Below are 20,810 nucleotides of genomic sequence, written 5' to 3'. Positions count from 1 at the left end.
CAAAGTATTCTTATGTACATCTATATCAAAAACACTTGTAAACGTTTTTTTTTTTTAAATTTTTTATTTCCATACCTTGGGGGCCAGGCGCGAACGCAGACCCCACAATTTTTATGAACCACTGTTCTGCCAGATCAAACATACCCATTCCTGATCCTCAATACATCTTCTATAATTATATGTAATCAGTTTTTTAAAATAGTCAACCATATAGGAGCCTATTTGTGACCAGATAAACACACACACGTACACACACACACACACACACACAGATGTTCAGCTTTATATATATATATATACTAGCAGGCCGCCTGGTGTTGCCCAGTCATAAACTACGCTTAAATATGATATTTTAATTCATGCATATTTATTATTATAAAGAGAATTCTCTATTGATTATTACATTGAACCTAATATATAGTAGTGAAATCAAAACTGAGCTAGATCTTTTGCAGATGAATGCAATTCCATGACTCATATATAACAAAGTTGCATTTTTTTTTAAATAAATAGAGAAAGGGTTTTTAATAATTTTTCAATACTAAATTATTTATTAATTTATTAAAATAAACTAAGATGAATGTACAAAACCTATAACGACATCTATGCTGATGACACGACCATCTACGGCAACACATCAAAGGCTGTAAATGACGAAGTTCTCTCTGATTCTCTCTCCTCTGATCTCGAGCGCGTGGTTCAGTGGGGGAAGATGTGGCTAGTTACCTTTAATGCATCCAAAACCAAACTCCTATCCTTACATCATCAACGCTCTGATCCCCAGCTGGCATCAATTGTGATGGATGGCTCTCGTCTGGGTGAGGCCCCGTGTTTTGACAAGCTTCTGGGTTTGACCTTTACTCCTGATCTGAAATGGAACACATACATCAAGTCTGTTGCCAAGGTCGCTGGAAAGATGGTGGGATCCTTCTACCGCTCCAGAAGATATCTCACTACTGATGCAATTCTCTATCTATATAAAAGCCAAGTACGTCCAAGGATGGAATACTGTTGCCATATCTGGGCAGAAGCTGCCAAAAACAGCCTATCATGCCTTGACAGAGTACAAAATAGACTTCATGGTTTAGTGGGGGATGCCCTTTTCTCTACCCTGCAACCCCTCTCCCACAGAAGAGACGTTGCGAGCCTATCCTTGTTTTATCGTTATTTTCATGGCAGGTGCTCGTCTGAACTCCAATCCCTGGTTCCCCCTCGCCAATCTTTCATGAAAAACACCCGTCTAGCTGAATCCACTGTGAAAAATTTCCCCCACTCTATATCTGTGCCTAAATCAAAACGCGGATTTCATGAACAAAGCTTCTTTCTTAGAACTGCACGCCTGTGGAACTCTGTTCCGTCTGCCTGCTTCCCTCCGGACTACAACTTGGATGTCTTCAAGTCTAATGTTAACAAATTCCTAATGAACCGCCCCCTTAAGTAAACACTTCATCAAATCTCCTCACTAACGTAATGTACTTGCAATAACCCTTATCCCTGAGTGGCTTCCGGGCCTTGATAAGTGGTGATCACTGTGTAAAAAAAAAAAAATAAAAAAAAAAAATAACGATTTTTTTTCAATTTTGACCCATTTTTGACCCTTTAAAAAATATTTTAACCGGCTAAAGACCCATAAAAGAATGGTCCATAAAAAATCCAATCATTTAAGGCCCCTAGCGCCGCTCTGCGACTTTTAATTTCAGAGGAGATAGAGTTTGAAAATATGGAGACAGACAGACAGACAAACATAGTGGGTTTTTGTAAATTAGATTAATGTCTAAAAATATAAAATAAAATTTCACAACAATCAAAGGTAGGTAAATATTTTTGGCCTTTTTGCATAAAACTAAATTAACTTAAATATAGCTCACACTACAACTCCTTACACTTAGCAGCTATATTCTAAAATTCATAATGGATGGGTTAATTAGTTTAGGAGTGAATCCTGTACACACACACGCGCACGCACACACACACACATTATTTTTAAAATATAATTATCCACTGACACGTGTTTCGTCATCTACGACTCATCAGAGTGGCTGAATCTAGCGAGATTCGAAATCGGGAACCCATGGTAATGAGCCTAAACCCCTTACCGCTCACCCATCTCACATGCCTGTCTGGATATATCGCGATTTACATTATTTATTTTTATTATTTTTGAAATAGTATAATAAAAAATAAATAATAAAAAATAAATAAAAAATTATTGTATATGTCCAAATAAATTATGGGCGACTTTCAAAGTAAAATAAAAATGAGCTTCGATGCGAAGGCACTATTCAATTGTGTTTATCGTTAAAAAAAATCAACAAGAAATCTAAATATATATATACTTAACTTTATATAGATCGAGAGAAAAAAATAAACTTACCCAAATCCATAGCCATCCAATTATTAGTATTACGACCTTCAATATTTATAAACGGATCACTCTTGTGTTTCTTCTGTTTATACTGCAAAGAAAAAATAAATTAGGTAAAATTCAACTCATCTGGTGTTAGGGATTTGCTTTTTCAGTTTTATGACATAGCAATGTTCTTATTTATTAATATAATTGAAGTAAAGTGGTCTTTGTGAGTGATAAGACGGAAATATGAAGAATTAAATTGGATGAAAATGATTCTACATAGATCCACAAATACAATTATTTCTTATACTAGCGGGACCTGTGGAAATTACATAGCGAACAAACTCTTTAACATGTAAATATTGATGTTGGCATTCTGTGGATGTTCAGTGTAAATGGAGATGCCCTGATATTATTGTAGCTCTTTTGTTAAAACGGCTAAGCTAACAGAGACGTTCGACGTAGCGCGGTGGTAAAATACGCTTAAATATGATATTTTAATGCATGCAGATTTCACATACTCTATATATATTTTCTATTGATTCTTATATGTTATAAACTTGTGATTACAAAAATAAATATAAATATATATCCATCTGATTTGGGTGCATTAGCTTGAATCGAGACCAAAACTTATGAAGAATATATATATATATATATATATATATATATACCGTCACCGTCACATATATATTTACCATCACTGGATTTTTTATCTTCTACCAGACTATCCATTCATGTGTAATCACCTTTTTATTTACCATATTCCCTCTGCTTAACTTATTTTGTTTTCAAGTAAGATCTTTGACTTACTTGTTGTTTCATCAAATACTTCTGCATGCAAAATCCGATCCCGCATTTTGCTAATTCCAACCCTCTGATGAGAAGGAGAGTATTTCTTCGCAACTCCGCGGATTAAGTACTATCCATTTATCTAGTGTTTCCTTTTCAGATTAAATATGTTTTTAACTCTTTTTCAAAGTGTTTTTTAACATATTTTATTAACTGTATGCTCATATATATATATATATATTTTTTTTTTTTTATTGCATTTTCACCCCAAACAAGGCACATTGCCACTTTGTTGTAGGGGGCTAGTATCAGGGACATAAGCATCAGGGGTACTGTGTCGGAAGTTGGGCAGCAAGATGTCGGTTCATGTTACATTTGAACTTCTGCATGTCAGTACAGTTGGGGCAAGCAAGGACCCGTAAGGGAATTCCAAAGTCTAGCTGTTCTGGGGAAGAAACTACTCGGGTAGAAGGCTCTCTTACATCTAGGGATCTCTACTGTGAAGGGATGGGATTTAGCTGCTTGTCGGGTTTGTCGGGGGTATTTACGTCGAAGGGGCACAAGTGCTTGCAGTTCGTTAGAGCATTCACTGTTAAAGTACTTGTAGAAAAGGCAGAGGGATGCAACATTTTGGCGATGGGACAGAAGCTGAAACTTAGATGACAGTTCAGGACCTATCAGATTGGCGACCCTCTTTTGAATCTTGTCTAGGAGCGAGAGACTAGTGGCTGATGCACCAGCCCAAATATGACAACAATACTCCATACATGGGCGAGTGGTGGCCTTATAGAGGTATAGGATACTTTCAGGCATTAATAGCTTTCTAGCATGGTAGAGAGAACCCACCTTCTTCGCAGCAGTCCTGGCAATGTTCTCAATGTAATTGTTCAAACTCATGTTTCCTGTGAACGTTAGGCCGAGGATTTTAAAAGATGTACTTTCAGATAAAGAGTCATTGGCCATTGCTATTGGCGGTAAGGAAGTTTCTTGTAATTATTGAAGGAAACAAGTTTAGTCTTAGCAGCATTGAAGGTAACCATCCATTTTTGTCCCCATTCCACTATGGATTGGAGGTCTTCCTCTAGTGTTTCTGCCATTTCTTTAGATATGTGTTCATTTGTTTTCCTGTTGTGTCTGTTATAGAGTGTAGTGTTGTCAGCATACATACCCATCTCAGAGGCAATTTTGTCAGGGAGGTCATTTATGAATATTAGGAATAACAGAGCTCCAAGGCACTCTCGCATTTATATCATATTGTTTAGATGTACGACCATCAAGGACAACCTGGATTTTTCTCTTATCTAAGAAGGATCTAATTATGTCATGTATTCTTCCAGTGATGCCGTATGATTTGATTTTCTTGAGAAGACCCTCATGGTATACCCTGTCAAAAGCCTCAGAAAGCCTTAGATATATCTAGAGCTACCGCTCTACCCTTCCTCGCTTTGTCCAGTGAATGGTATATACATTCTGAGATTACAGTTAGGATGTATGCTGTGAAACGGGCTTGCCTAAATCCATATTGTTGGTCGGTCAGAAGTTTAGTATCTGTAAAGTGATGGACTAGAGCTTGGTTAATTATGGTCTCAAATATTTTGGCAAAAAGTGGGAGGAGACTAATGGGGTGATAATTTACTGGGTCAGTTCTTTCACCAGAATTCTTGAAAACTGGCACTACAGAAGCAGTTTTCCAGCAGTTGTAAAGTTTGGAGAGAACTGGAGCTACTTTGGCGGCGCACTTTTTTAATAGCACAGCCGGGAGGAGATCAGGTCCACATGCTTCTGCAGTGTATATAACTTGAGCTTCTTTAGCTATAATCGAAACCTAAACCAAAACTTATCAAGAATTCTTGATAAAATTATGTATAAAAAAAAAAATAGATGACTTGAGTGCCATCAGCTGAAACCTAAAACAAAACTTATGAAGAATTCTTGGTAAAATTATTTATTACAAGAAATGGAACTACGTAACAATTAAACGACCCGGATGTAAGCGTGACACAGAAAATAACACACAAGCTATCATATTAATATAGAGATAATTACAACTAAAGAAGAATTAGTTTGTAATGAGGATAATTAATTGTAGCCGCTGAATGAAACGTCTATTAAATCTTGTTCTCCCAAGGTCAACAATATTAGTATATTTTTGCATAGTTATTATCCTTACATATATTTTACAAGAGAGTCATCTCTTATCAAGCCCCCCCTCCCAAAAAAAAAAACACTAAGATGAGGGTTAATGAATGTACAGATGTCACTGAGACGGCAGCATAGTAATTGTTAGTGGTTAAAATTGTATAGAATTTAAATATTTACAGAGACATCTCAATAAGAACTTGTTTATATTGGACTTGAAGATAACTATGTTGTTGTGAGCTAGAAAGTAGACAAGCGGAACAGAGTCCCACGGGCGAGCAGTTCTAGGAAAAAAGCCTTGTTCATGGAATTTGTGTTTAAATTTAAGCAAAGATAGAGTGAGAGAAATTGTTGATAGTTGTTATAGCTAGACAAGTGCTTTTTGTAAAAGTTTTGCAGGGGTGGGGGCATGTATATTGAGTTAAAAAATAAATGAAGCACTCTTTAGCCTTGATAGGCAATCACTTAGAGATGGTGTTGATAAAAGCATTGGCCTCACTACCACCTCTCTGGATTAATGTCAGGAAATGCATCCATCCTATAAAACTGTCATTAGTAAGTGTTCACCAAAGGAAGAGTCTATCAAGCAAGTGTATACAACGTGATGATCTGTGGGAGTGAAACCTGGCCAATTAGGGTTGAGGACATGCGTTGCATGAAGAGAAATATGTGAAGAGAAAAATGAAGTCTTAAAGAGAGGCTTAGTTCTGATGACTCCAGAGTAAAATTAAATCTGGACAGTATAGGGAGATGAGTTCAGAGTAGGAGACTTATTTGTACTAGTCCGTTTACATGCTCATCCACTATTCCATAAACTAATTTTCCGTAGAATATATGTAAATTAGTAATCCTAATTTTTCAGAACTTTTGGTATTTCAAGTCAGATCAAATTTATTGGCAAAACATAGTAAAGTGCAACAAGGTCGGCTGAAATACTTTTTAAGCAATCACATGATATCTCCATAAAAGCATTGCCCCCCCCCCCATCACCTCTCTCGGTTGGCATCAGAAAGGTCATCCATCCTACTAATTAGTTACCTCAATTAAGGAAATGATTTCTGAAAGAACGAGAGATAAGTTTGGAAGTCAATTTCTAAAAGTCGTCCATCATATGCCAGCATGCAAAAGATGTTAAACTGATGATGATGATGATGATGATGATGATGGTGGTGGTGGTGGTGGTGGTGGTTATGATGATGCTTGTGATGGTGATGCTGATGGTGATAATGATGATGGTGATGATTTCCTAATTGCAAAAAGAAAAGTAACCAATATCAAACTCATCTAATTTAATTAATTGGAATTTTTTTTGAGATGAGTAATTTTTATTTATTTGTTTGTTTGTTTGTTTATTTTTTTATTTATTTTTATTTTTATTTTTTTTATTTATTTATTTATTTTTATTTTATTTTTTTTTTTATTCATTTATTTATTCATTTATTTATTTATTTTTTATTTTTTTATTTATTTATTGCAGACTATTATCCTCATCTTTCTTAGTTGTTGTTTCACGACGTTTCAGCCAACTATTCCTCTGGCTTTCGTCGGGTGGTAAATCATAAGATAGGAATACCGAATCTCCTAACTGCATCCTCAGCAATTACTGCCTTCTATAGTTGCTGTCGTCTCACCACGTTTTGGGCCAACTATTCCTCTGGCTTTCGTCAGGTGGTTAACGTTGTGAACCAACAGCTAGAAAATGAGAATAATAGTCCACAAAAAAAATAAATAATACAAATTACTCACCTCAAAAAACAAAAAAAAAGAAAAGAATTCCAATTAATAAAATAATCTACCCTTCGCTACGGACCCGACAATCGAAATCAGATGACAAATAAACTTGGATTTATAAGACCAAAAAGTCCAACCTTGATCGCCCTTCGGGGCCTGTGCCACAGTGAATAGAAACATTGAATCTCTACAGTTCTAGGTGAGTATTGCCTGAAGATAGCGGTTTCAATCCTACTCAAAGCCGGCCAAAGACTTAGTTGGCCAAAACCTGATCAGACGACAACAACTTTGGAAGGTAGTAATTACTGAGGATGCAGTTAGGAGATTAAGCGTTCTTATTTCGTCGCGGTTAAACACCTGATTAAGGCCAGAGGAATAGTTGGCCGAAACATCATGAAACAACAATTAGAAGATGAGGATAATAAACAAAAGGATAAATAATCAAACTCATCTATCTATCTATTATATAAAAGGAACTTTGTACATATGTGTGTGTGAGTGAGTGAGTTCCCTGTGAACTCCAAAACAGCTGAGTTGATTTTTATGAAATTTCACACAAAAGTACTTTATGTATCTAGTAGTGTTCTTCAATATGTTTTATATTATAATGTCTTCAATAAGTATCGATAATCGAAATGATCCAATGAAAGAAGAAACAGACGATTTTGACCAAAATTAACACCTTATTCAGCCTACTATCACAAGTGCATTTGAGAAGTTTTATTATCACACAAGCAGAAAGGCCCGATATATAAAATTAATAGTAAATTTTTTATGACAGGGCACGTTCAAAATGAATGTTTCTGTTTAGAGCACAATAGAACCATAATACTTGACTTTTTCATTTTAAATTTTAATTCAAGCTATTATGTACAAACTTAATTGTATATACTCAACAGTAGGTTCTCTACAGTGCAATGTAATTGTATTGTGGACTAAGTCACTGCAGGGAGGCATGTGAAGCTTCTTCTGGGTGCACCATGATGGGTCCCCAACTAGAGCCAGCAACTAATCGATTTGATTAAAAAAATGAGCGGTTTCACTGATTTCTATAACAATAAAAATATGGGAATGTGAAATATTTGTTGAACATCATTCAATCCCAGGCAACGTCGGGTATCCATGCTAGTTTATTAATAAGTAAATTCTGGAAATGTCCTTTTAATTGGAAAATTCTACGATTTGCAGAAATTTTTCAAAATTTAAGATATTTTCTAACATTTAGACTGTTCAGCTTGAAGAGCGACCCATTTTTTTTTTTTTTTTTTAGGGAAGAAGAGTCTGTCAAGCATTTGTACACAGTATGATGTTGTATGAAAGTGAAACCTAGCAAGTGAGGGTTGGGGACATGTGTTGCATGGAGGGAAATGATATGAAAATGATAAGATGGATGTGTAATGAGAGTTATAAAGACAGGCTCAGTTCTGATGAACTAAGCAGGAGATTAAATCTGGACAGTATAGTGTGCAGATTTGTTTGATGGTGTGGGTATGTTGAAAGAATGGAAGAGAGTGCTTGAGTGAATAGATGTAGGACAGTTGAGGCATCAAGGTCAGTTAGTAAAAGAAAGCTAAGAAAAACATAAGAGGAAGAGATAAGAATCGACTGGAGGGGAAAAAGAGATAAAGACCTGGCCAGAAATAGATTAATTTGGAAGTCACTTCTAAAAGATGTCTCACACATGCCAGCATGTAAAATAAACATGATGATGATGGTGCTGGTAGTGATGATGATGATGATGATGATGATGATGATGATGATGATGATGATGATATATGCATGTATTTTGGCAATCATTTTTTTAGTATGCTTTTAAACTTCCACAGAAGTTTTTTTTTTCATTAATCAATCATTCATCAGTTTCAAATAGGGCTTTTTTGGTCTGTCATGCTTAAATTTGAAATTATGTTTTCATGGGTCTGTCATGTTTGTTTGAAATACCATTTTTTGTAGGCCTGTTGTGCTTAATTTCGAAATATTTTGGACATTAGTCTGTCATATTTGTTTTAAATGTCATTTTCGTAGTTGTGTCATGCAATGAAGCATGACGCAAGTAGTATTTTATAAATCAATTATGCTTTAGTTTTAAATGGTATTTTTGACGATTGGACACACTTAAGGATGAAATGGCATTTTTAGATACTATACATTGGTCACTACATAGATTGGACTCTATAGAAATGGAGTTTCATTCTATATTCAAAAGCAACTTTATTTGTTATCCTCATTAGTAGCAGGTACAAAAGAGAAACGAGTTAGTAGGTGGAAATGTTCATGTGTAAAGATAGATTCAATATATTGCCAGCTTGCTGAGGAGAGAAAGAGGCCGGGTTAAGGAGAAAGAAAGAACAAAGTCTTCAGTGTATTTACGTGTTGTCGTGTGTGTGTGTGTGTGTGTGTGTGTTGGTGTATGAACGAGAGCAGTTCTTTAGCATGATAAGCAATGTTCGTTTGGGTACCGCACATGGAAACAAATGGAAGTTAAAAGGTCGCCATGTTAACTTCTTGTACTTACGTTTAGCCTAGGGGCTAAAGCCCCAGGCTAATGTCTGCTACCAGCTGAAGCCAGGAGTAAAAGTTTCAGATTTCGCCTTTTATGTACTTGGTCACATGATTGAGAGCTGGCTTGTGATTGGACAATCCAGGGAGAAAATGGATTTCAAATCTCAAGCCGCGAGAATTAGCTCCTGCCTGTGATTGTAGCGAGTTTCGGCTGCTACAACTCTGTCTATTGGTTAGTTTGTCATGCTAAAGTTTGAAATATTTTTGTAGGTCTGTCATGCCTTATTTCGAAATATCATTTATGTAGATCTTGCATGCTTGGTTTCAAAATAACATATTCATTTTTATAGGGGGGGTGGTCACCACTTATCAAACCCCAAAGACCACTTGAGTATAAGGGTTAATGAGTGTTTGGTGGCAGGTGAGACAATACGGTGATGGTGGGATTTGAGTAATGTTTGTTTATTCAAGAGGACAGCTCAACAAGAACTTCTTTACATTAGACTCAAAAACGACCATGTTATAGTCAGTTGGAAAGAAGCCTGCAGTATTGTGTTCCATAGACGGACATTCCTAGGAAAGAAACTTTGATTATGGAATTTACATTTTATTTTAAGCACAAATAGATAATATGGGAAATTCTTGTCAGTTGTTGTGGATAGACGAGTGTCTGCTGCAAATGTTCTACAGGAAGAAGGGTCCATACATAGAAGCTTATTTGAGCACTTAATGCAATGAAAATAACGACAGAGCAGATAGGAAATTACCATGTCTCTTCCGTGAAAAAGAGGAAGTAGGGTGAAGAAGAAGGCTTCATCCACTAAATTTTGAACCCTGTCAAGGAAGAAAAGAGTACTTTTAGCAGATACTCTCCAGATGTTGCAATAGTACTCCAGCTTACAACATATTTGCCCCTTATTCAGGTAGAGGATTGCATCAGCAGTGAGATATCATCATCTTTTTCTTTTTTTTTTTGAGTCGCCACTTATCAAGACACAAAGGCCACTCGAGGATAAGGGTTAATGAGTCCACAGTAGTCAATGGGGCAATATCGTAGTAACCGTTAGTACTGAAAATTTGGTAAATTGGATTACTTAAGGAGACGGCTCATCAAGAATTTGTTTACATTGGACTTCAAGACAACCATAGTGTAGTCAGCTGGAAAGCAGGCAAACGGAAGAGAGGTCCAAAGCTTTGTTCCTGGAATCTACGCATAGTTTTAGGCACAGATTGGGGGAAATTATTGATAGTGGTTTCAGGTAGATGAGTGTTTTTCATGAAAGTTTGGCAAGGGGGGACCATAGATTGGAGCTAAGATGAGCACTTGTCATGAAAATAACGATAAAGCAGAGACAGTCTCGCAACGTCTCTTCTGTGGGAAAGAGGTTGCAGAGAAGAGAAAATGGCATCCCCCACCAAACCACAAAGCGGTAGAATAATCCAATTATTTTACCAGCAACATTGGCAACTGTCATGATTAATTTTGACACAGACTTTTCATTGGTCTGTCATGATCGAACTATTTTTCTAAGTCTGTCATGCTTAATTTATTTTTAAATATTATTTTCATTGGTCTGTAAGGCTTAAATTCAAAATAACATATTCGTTACTGTCAGGTCATGCTTAAAAATTAAAAAGCATTTTTTAATGAATAAGTTCATCTCTACATTATGCTCTGTCTATTTGTCCGTCCGTCATGCTAAAATTTGAAATAGTATTTTCGTAGGCCTGTAATGGTCGTTCAAAATATCGTTTTCATTGGTCTGTCATGCTTAATTTTAAAATGTCATGTTTGTCAGTCTGTCATGTTACTCTTAAGAATGAAATATTTTTAGACGAATACGCACATCTTTATATTCGGTTCTGTCATTTAATAAGTCCTTTTTATGTACTTAACAGGTCACCATTCATCAAGGCCTAAAAGCTACTCGGGGATAAGGATTAATAGGTTTGTAAAATAGACGGTGAGACAATATCTTGAGAATTGGTAACAATGGTTGAAACGCGACAGAATTTGATTATCCAAGAGGGGGGGGGCTCAACAGTGACCATGTTGCAGTTAGCTGGGAAGTAGCCCATGGTATTGTGCTCCAGAGATGGATAGTTTTTGGAACGAAACTTTGCTCATCAAAGTTATGTTTAGTTGTAGGTACAGAGATGAAGAAAGGAAAATTATTTACTGTGGTTGTAGCTAGACGAGTTCTTGTCTAAATTTCAAATGATATTTTCATAGGTTTGTCATGCTTAAGTTTGAAATGACATTTTCATAGGTTTGTCATGCTTAAGTTTGAAATGACATTTTCATAGGTTTGTCATGCTTAAGTTTGAAATGACATTTTCATAGGTTTGTCATGCTTAAGTTTGAAATGACATTTTCATAGGTTTGTCATGCTTAAGTTTGAAATGACATTTTCATAGGTTTGTCATGCTTAAGTTTGAAATGACATTTTCATAGGTTTGTCATGCTTAAGTTTGAAATGACATTTTCATAGGTTTGTCATGCTTAAGTTTGAAATGACATTTTCATAGGTTTGTCATGCTTAAGTTTGAAATGACATTTTCATAGGCTTGTCATGCTTAAGTTTGAAATGACATTTTCATAGTTAATAGCACAGATTTAATCAGCTCATCTGACAAATATTTATTTTTGTTTGTTTTATTTCTCTGAACAATCCCATTTGTACGAATATCAAATAACATTTGAATTCAAGCCCAGCCGTGAAATTGACTCAAACTAAGTAGAAAAGAAACCGCATACCAACCAGTCTGAAAGAGAAGGAAAGTAAACCAAGTGTGCTATTAGAGAGAGAGAGAGAGAGAGAGAGAGAGAGAGAGAGAGAGAGAGAGAGAGAGAGAGAGAGAGAGAGAAGAAATGAAGAGGCCGAGGAGAAAAAAGAGAGAAGAAGAAATAAGATAAGGTTGGGTGTTTTATAGGTGTCATCATAAATTAAACTTTTATAAATTAAAAAAAAAAAGAAAAAAAAAAATCACACTGACCAGTTTTCATAAAGTTCATCTAAGGTTGAATTAACAACTCAGTCATACAATTAACTTAATACCGAAACGTTTTTATGACTCCATGATTGTGGAGTCCGAGATTTTGAATAGGAATGGGTGGAGGTACTTATCTTATAATACTGAGTGTTTAGCAAGAGGGCATCAAGTACGATTTTTAAATTCTTTGGTAAAACTCAACTGAGGATTGAACCCTGCTCTTCCGAAGTCAACAGTAGGTGCTTTTTTATTCTCCCATTAGAAATGATAATTTATGGTTCTCATACAAAATTGTCCCAATATTAAAAAACAAAAATAAAGAAAAATTTGTAAGATGCATGTACCCCCGTGTCGAAACAAAAATATCATATTCCAAAAATCACATACATTGATCTAGTAGCTTCATTTTTAAATAAGTAAATAAAATTTTATGAATAACTAAAGAGCGACTGTTTTGTCAGTCATTTTGGAAACAATCTTAAAAAAGGAGGTGATAACTCAATAATAATTCGAACTTGCAAGGTTTATGTTGTAATGTGTATCTATTTTCATTAATCGTTTAAAAATGATCTCCTTCATAAAAATAGAACTACTTGATCAATTTACATAATTTTTGGAATATGATATTTTCGTTTCATCATGGATACATTCACCATAACAATTTTTTTATTTTTGTTTTAATAGAGATGGAATTCTTGACAAAGACCTAATTCATATATAAAAAATTACATTAATGGCATAATTGTGATTTTATATAAATACGCCATAATCACGTTGGCAAACAATTCTCATTAGATCACCGAAGTGAAGCAACATTAAGCCTGGTTAGTACCAGATGGGTGATCATCTGGGAATACCAGGTGCTGTATGCAGGAGAACGTCGACACCTTTCTGCAAAAACTACAACAACTTAACATCATCATCTCCCCTGACTTAGATATGCATGCAACTGGGGACCGCTTGTGAATTTAATATTCCCTAGATCCTTCCTCCTTTGGAGGAAGCGGGTTCAACCTGTCTAGGATCTGGCATGGCATTACGTATAAATATTAGTGGGAACACTGATAATGCATAATTTTTTCCCGTCATTTTTAACGGACGGTGTACACTAGTACATGCATAGGCTTACACCGAAATAATCGCATGCACATGTAATCGCACGTGGGGAACGATGAGGCTCTAATCCGCTAAGCGTCCATTTCCTTCCAAGAAAGCCAAAGGACCATGACTATGCAAGTGATAAGTTTTATCACAGTCAAACAAAAGTCAAAACCCTTTCCTATTTCATCTCCTCCTCTTCTTCATCCTCCTCCTCCTCCTCAAGGTGGCCACTGATTAAAGCTATAAGTAGCAAACTTCTTTTGCTTCTAAAACGGCAGCGACCCTCAACTCCCACTGATGAAATATTTACCACGATAAAAATACAATACTTAGAAAGCAAGAATGACCATTTTCAGAAATATTTCCCTGCCAATCAAACTTACACATCATAGTCCAAAGAAAATACAGACATGACAACAATCTAAAAATGAACGCTATTTCAAAATTAAGCGTGACAGTTCAAAACAAAATATGCACGCATGACAATAATCCAAATATAATGCTATTTCAAACTTACACGTGAGTCTAAAAAAAAAAATACAAGCATGGAAATAGTCCAAATATAATGCTATTTCAAACTTACACGTGAGTCTAAAAAAAAAAATACAAGCATGGAAATAGTCCAAATATAATGCTATTTCAAACTTACACGTGAGTCTAAAAAAAAAAATACAAGCATGGAAATAGTCCAAATATAATGCTATTTCAAACTTATACGTGAGTCTAAAAAAAAAAATACAAGCATGGAAATAGTCCAAATATAATGCTATTTCAAACTTATACGTGAGTCTAAAAAAAAAAATACAAGCATGGAAATAGTCCAAATATAATGCTATTTCAAACTTATACGTGAGTCTAAAAAAAAAAATACAAGCATGGAAATAGTCCAAATATAATACTATTTCAAACTTACACGTGAGTCTAAAAAAAAAAATGCAAGCATGGAAATAGTCCAAATATAATGCTATCTCAAATGTATGTGTAATCCATGTACATAAAAGGCAAAAGTGGCACACACGTTATTTCGGGGGGGGGGGGGCTTGACCACGTTACTATTTTTTACAACTTTTTATATATACTCCCTAGATTATAATCTCTACGATTTGCGAACAGACGTCGTCTCTACATTTATTTTGATTGACTTTTATAAAATTCCCTCTATTCCATCCTTTCACGCGTTTGTTCGTCTTTTTCGTATAAAAGCCAAACTAATCGAAGCGAAGTAGGCCGCCTGACTTTCCGGTCGGGACCTCCAGAAACACAATTAGCTTTGATCAACATTGGGAAAACTTTTCATATCAAACAATTGCTATTTGAGAGAGCTCCTCTTTTTTCGGGGGAGCTGGTTTTCCCCAAAATTGTGGGGAAGCAAAATACGGCAGAAACTGGCCTGCAGCCAACGTTCATTTCTGCGCCTGCATGATTCTCAACTTATTCACTTCAAGTCAACTTTTTGATTGACATCAATAAATTTGAACGCTTTTCACTTTCTCTCACGTCTTAACGTAGCGTAAGATCTCAGCTTTTCTTTCACTTTCTTTTCCGCCTTCGTGTCACAGGTTCGAGCCTGCCTGCCTGCCTGCCTACTAATACTTCCCTCCCTCCAAACACACACCTGGGCAATGCCAGGCACCCCTGCTAGTCTATAATACAAAATGGATGCGCGTGTTCGTGTATGTCCAAGAAAAACTTTTTTTGCCGGGCTTCTCAACAAGGATACTATTTTGGAGAAGTTTCCTTATTCTTCCAAGATTATAATATCTCTGATTTGCAAACGGACATCGTCTCTATCTTTTATTTAATCGACTTTTAAAAAAATCCCTGGTTCCCAGTGTTTGTTTATCTTTTTCGTATAAATAAAGTGAAACTGATCGAAGCAAAGCCATCCGCCTCCTGGCCTTCCGAGCCAAGACGTCTTCAAGGCAATTAGCTTTGATCAATGTGAGAGAAACCCTTCATATTAGATAATTGCTATTTATTTGGACACTGCCAGAGCTCCCCCTTTTTGGGAGGAGCTGATTTTCCCCAACATCGTTGAGAAACAAATACGGCAGAAAGCTGAAAGCTTAACTGGCCTACAGCCAGATCATTCATTTCGCTATCCGCTATGGTTAACATCGCTAGATTTGAATGCTTTACACTTCCCGTTGCGTCATTGCATAGCAGTAAACTCTCACGCTTTCTTTCACTTTCTTTTCCACCTTCGCGTCGCGGGTTCAAGCCTGCCTGCCTACTACCACTTCCCCCCCCCAAACAAACACTCAGGCAACGCCAGGCACCCCCGCTAGTAGTCTCTAAAAATGAAATGCTAGCTCACACTCAATAGTTCAAAGATAATGATTTTTTTAACTAAACAATAAAAATATTATTTCAACCTTAATTACCCAAGAAAATGTATTTTCGGTTTTAACTGTAACGGAATGATTATAATGGATGACAGCATGGAGCATTGTTCTATCTTGAAAAATGATTGAATGATGAAAAGTCCTAGAAACATAATGGAATGGATAAAGGCATTTATTATGGCAACACATCAAAGGCTGTAAATGATGATGTTCTCTCTGATTCACTCTCCTCTGATCTTGAGCGCATGGTACAGTGGAGAAAGAGGTGGCTGGTTACCTTTAATGCATCTAAGACCAAGCTCCTATCTCTACATCATAAACGCTCTGATCCCCCTCTGGCATCAATTGAAATGGATGGCTCTCGTCTAAGGGAGGCCCCAGGCTTTGATAAGCTCCTGGGTTTGACCTTTACACCTGATCTTAAATGGAACACATAGATCAAGTCTGTGGCCAAGGTTGCTGGGAAAATAGTGGGATCCTTCTACCGCTCCAGAAGATATCTCACTAATGATGCAATTCTCTATCTATATAAGAGCCAAGTACGTCCAAAGATGGAGTACTGCTGCCACATCTGGGTGGGGGCTGCTAAAAACAGCCTACCTTGCCTTGACATAGTACAAAATAGACTCTATGGCTTGGTGGGGGATGCCCTTTTCTCTACCCTGCAACCTCTTTCCCACAGAAGAGACGTAACGAGCCTGTCATTGTTTTATCGTTATTTCCATGGCAGGTGCTTGTCTGAGCTCCATTTTCTGGTCCCCCCTTGCCAATCTTTTTCAAAAAAACACCCGACTAGCTGAAACCACTGTCAATAATTTTCCCCACTCCCTATCTGTGCCTAAATCAAAACGTAGATAACATGAACAAAGCTTCTTTCTTAGAACTGCATGCCTGTGGAACTCTATTCCGCTTGCTTGTTTCCCTCCCGACTTCAACCTGGATGTCTTCAAGTCCAACACAAACAAATTCCTGATGAACCGCCCCCCCTAATTAATGACACCTCACAATTTCTCCAATACTATTGTTACACTATCCCTTTGATTACTGTACACACAATAACCCTTATCCCTGAGTGGCCATTGGGCCTTGATAAGTGGTGAACTCCATGTAAAAAAAAAAAATTCTAAGAGACAAGTTTTCTGGGAGGTTGATTGTTTGATCCTCATTCCAGGTGATAACTAAAAGTGGTTGAAAAATGAGAGAGAAAAGATCATCACCGAACCAGAAGAATGCCCTGCATTTTGCTCCCCACACCCCCGCCCAGTATGGTCCAGAGGGGCAGTCAAAGTAGGCAGAGAGACAAGTGTGTGAGTTACACCAGCAATACCATTAAACCATGTAAAATCCTTCTTCTGCTTCATGCGTTCATTTTTTAACAAACCTTTGCACAAGAAAATAGTTTAAGAAATGCTAGAAAGCTATGAGTAGGCAAGGGTAAAATAAGATGAAATCCCCAACATGGGGGGAAGGGCATCCATGGGAAGGAGGTGGAAAGTCGTTCTTTGAAAAAAAAAAAACGTCATCTTACTTTCCTACTTCAATCATAAATTGTTTGAAGTTTTAGTCTCCAACGTTTTCAGTTTTCAGAGAGAACTGTCATAAAAGGGAAAAGAAAGGCAAGATGGAGAAAGGAAGAGGAAAAAATAAATAAACAGGAAAAGAGAAAGATAAAATGAGAGATAGAAAGGAAGAAAAATAAAATCCAGCCAAATAACGACAAAAAAATAAGTAGGTAAGACTCTAGCAATTTGGCAGAAATTAATGTTTCCTCGTGGATTTTGACCAAAAAAATGGAGAAATTCATACACACGGAAATCCATTTTTATTTTTAATGAATTAAAAAATAAATTCTTAAATAAAACTAGAATTCCATCCAAAAAAGCAAAGAACTCACATTCCTAATATAAACCGACCCACTCGACATAATGGTTAGTGTTTGCTAATGAGCTGGGAGACCGAGGTTCAATCCTTGGCTGAGTCTTCAATCTAATAGGTCCCGTACTATCATTTAAGGTCCAACCCCTGTCCCATCACCACAAGGTTGTAGCCCTGTGCCTGCTTTATAAGTACTTTAATGTAATGTGCTCTGATGATGTACATAAACCCAACAAGCAACAAAATCCCACCCCTTCACTTTAGAGGTCTCTAGATGCCAAAAAATCTTCTACTCTAATAGCTTCTTCCCTTGTACTGTTTAAACTTTGGAATTTCGTTCCATTTTTCTTGACTGTACTAACATGCAGATGTTTAAATGTAATGCAAACAGACATCTTGCTACTCAACTCCTCACATAGTACCCTATAGACATGATCCCAAATAGTAGCACCTTATGTTCAACTGGTAATATGCCTTGTTTGGGGTGAATAATAAAAATTTACCAACTGTAGAAAAATAATGATTTTCAGTTTTATGTAGAATATGGAAGTAGGCATACTTTTACATTCGGCGCAAAGAACATATGGAACATTATAGTACACTGGTTGAACACAACTGGCTTCTTTTTTTACTAATAGTTCATGGTATGTTTTGTGTTCATACCTTTTGCAAAACTATTAGCATACAATTGAACATGACAGATCCAGTGGAATTTGAACTTGACATAACTAACTCCATAGTCTGTAACAATTGTAGGGTTGGATCAAATACAATTGTATTTGTATTTCAATTGTATTTAAATACAATTTTAATGTAATTGTATTTGTATTTTAACATCACAAGAAAAAGTAATTTGTATTTGTATTATGGCATCCAGGAAAATAGTATTTTGTATTTGTATTTATATTTGAAAGAGAGAGAGAGAGAAGGAAACTTTCAGAGCTCTAATTATAATAAAATGCAATGCGGACATGATATAGAATATAATGTAGATGTCAAATTTTGAAGGAAATATTTCTTTTCTTTTTCTTCTTTTTTTTGCATATTTTCAGATTTCTTTATTACTTTGAAAAAAAAAGGACTTATGTTTGTTTTTGTTTAAATCAGTTGTATTTTTATTTGTATTTTGAGATTGAGGAATAAAAGTATTTGTATTTGTATTTTTAGACTTAGGAATAAAAGTATTTGTATTTGTATTTATAGACTTAGGAATAAAAGTATTTGTATTTCTGGTAACCTAAACGAAAGTATTTGTATTTCAATTGTTAAAAGTCAGTATTTGATCCAACCCTAGTAACCATATCTATTAGGCTAATCACACTCACCCTGATAAAGCCGTTTAAGGCGGTGATTTTGGTTGGTTGTTTTTATTTTATGGCATATCAACCTTTTTCAGGTTATTTAATGCCGAATCAAGTTATTTTGAGGAACGATTTTTAATGGAATATATTTTTTGTTTTACGTCAGATTCTATTTAACACATAGTTGGGACCCTAACAGGTACTACCACTCCGGGTCAGAGTGGACGTGGGAGCAATGGCAATTAAAGTGTGGCTCCACAGTCCTTAAAGCCCGCAAGGTGGGGCCTCACCATCGGATATAGTTTTAGGTCATATCCAGGACCGTTTAAGGCGGTGAATTATGGCCAATGATTTAGGAACGATTATTCCTCATTTGAGCAACAGAGAATGCAAAGTGACGGAATTCTGGTATACAACTGTGAACCTGCGTTTGTGTACATTCAATGCACAGGAGACGATAGTTTACTTATCGCCCTCGTCAGAATTTGGTGTTTGATCACAACAACGTCTGTAATGTAGTAGAAGTGATAAGTCATAATTTTAGGGATTTTTGGAGGGAGGCCTTCTTATTTTATTTTTCTCATATTCTTAGTTATTTACTAATCTTATAAAATATATACAGATATTAGTGTCATTTGTGGTGAACTACACTGCCACCTACTTGAAAATGATAAGCTGTTTTATCACTGGACATAAAAACTTACTGATCTGAGGACCTCATATCTGAAGTAGACATTATTCTTTTAAGATCTCAAGTGGTTTGATTTCGCAGCGTAAATCCTTATATTCAAGATAACATTATTATCTCAAAAAGCCAGCTGATTTTTTATTTGGATGTTCTATTAAAATATTTTCCATTTGCAGGCATGCCGCTGCAGTGTCCAGCCTCACTAAACTTCCAACATTTTGCCCACATTATGCCTCTAAACACTGTGTAAAATACTCAAAAGAAACTGAAATTCGAAGAATATTTATTAATTGATGTCTAATATCATTTGTCAAAATTTTACATAAGTCTGAGGTATTTGAATATTCACCCCTGTTTGCCCTCTTTGCATAAAATTAAGTTAAACTGAATATATCCCACATTATGATTCCTTACACCTAGCAGGTGTATTCCAAAATTCATAATGATCAGTTAATTAGGTTAGGAGTAAATCCTGTACAAATATATAGACATACATACATACCTAACTTTATATAAATAAAAAAATAAAATATAGGCTATGTTTTTTTTTCCAATATGATAGAATACCCTTGCAAACTCATTTATGAATATCAGACTTCTTCTTCTATCTATATATATAAAAGCGAAAATGTATGTATGTATGTATGTATGCTTATCCTCGATGTCCACAAAAGGCTTCTTTCAGAGAAGCGCTCGCTCGCTTCACAACTTCTTAAAACTTTTTATATCATCTATAAATTGTAATATCTCACACTTAACCACGGAGCTCGCCTGTCTATTTAATTTTATTGACTTTCAAACGTTAATTATTCCACATTTCCCGCATCGGCACGCGTTACATTCGGTTTTCGGTATAAACAAAAAGCGAAACTCGACTCTAATCACAGGCCCAGAGCCAGTGAACGTTTGGTCAATGTCGACTTCGTCATATCAGACGGGGGAGCGGGTTTTTAAAAACAAACAAACCCATTTACTGACCTCATTAAAAACTG

General features: G+C 36.0%; 1 protein-coding gene across 1 annotated transcript in view; it reads right to left on the bottom strand.

The window, feature by feature from the left end:
• The window catches only part of LOC145247522 (uncharacterized), a 109,352-nt gene that overhangs the window by 59,027 nt on the left and 29,515 nt on the right, over positions 1-20,810 (bottom strand). The window contains exon 3 of the mRNA XM_080109346.1: positions 2,375-2,456. Within this exon, the coding sequence (XP_079965472.1) occupies positions 2,375-2,456 (82 nt within the window). The remainder of the gene's footprint in view (positions 1-2,374; positions 2,457-20,810) is intronic.

This window comes from Euprymna scolopes, chromosome 25 (genome assembly GCF_053919585.1).
Source record: "Euprymna scolopes isolate OS-2025 chromosome 25, ASM5391958v1, whole genome shotgun sequence".
Classification (NCBI taxonomy): Eukaryota; Metazoa; Mollusca; class Cephalopoda; order Sepiida; family Sepiolidae; genus Euprymna; species Euprymna scolopes.
The sequence above is the reverse complement of the archived record's forward strand: the minus strand, read 5'-3'. Positions and strand labels throughout refer to the sequence as shown.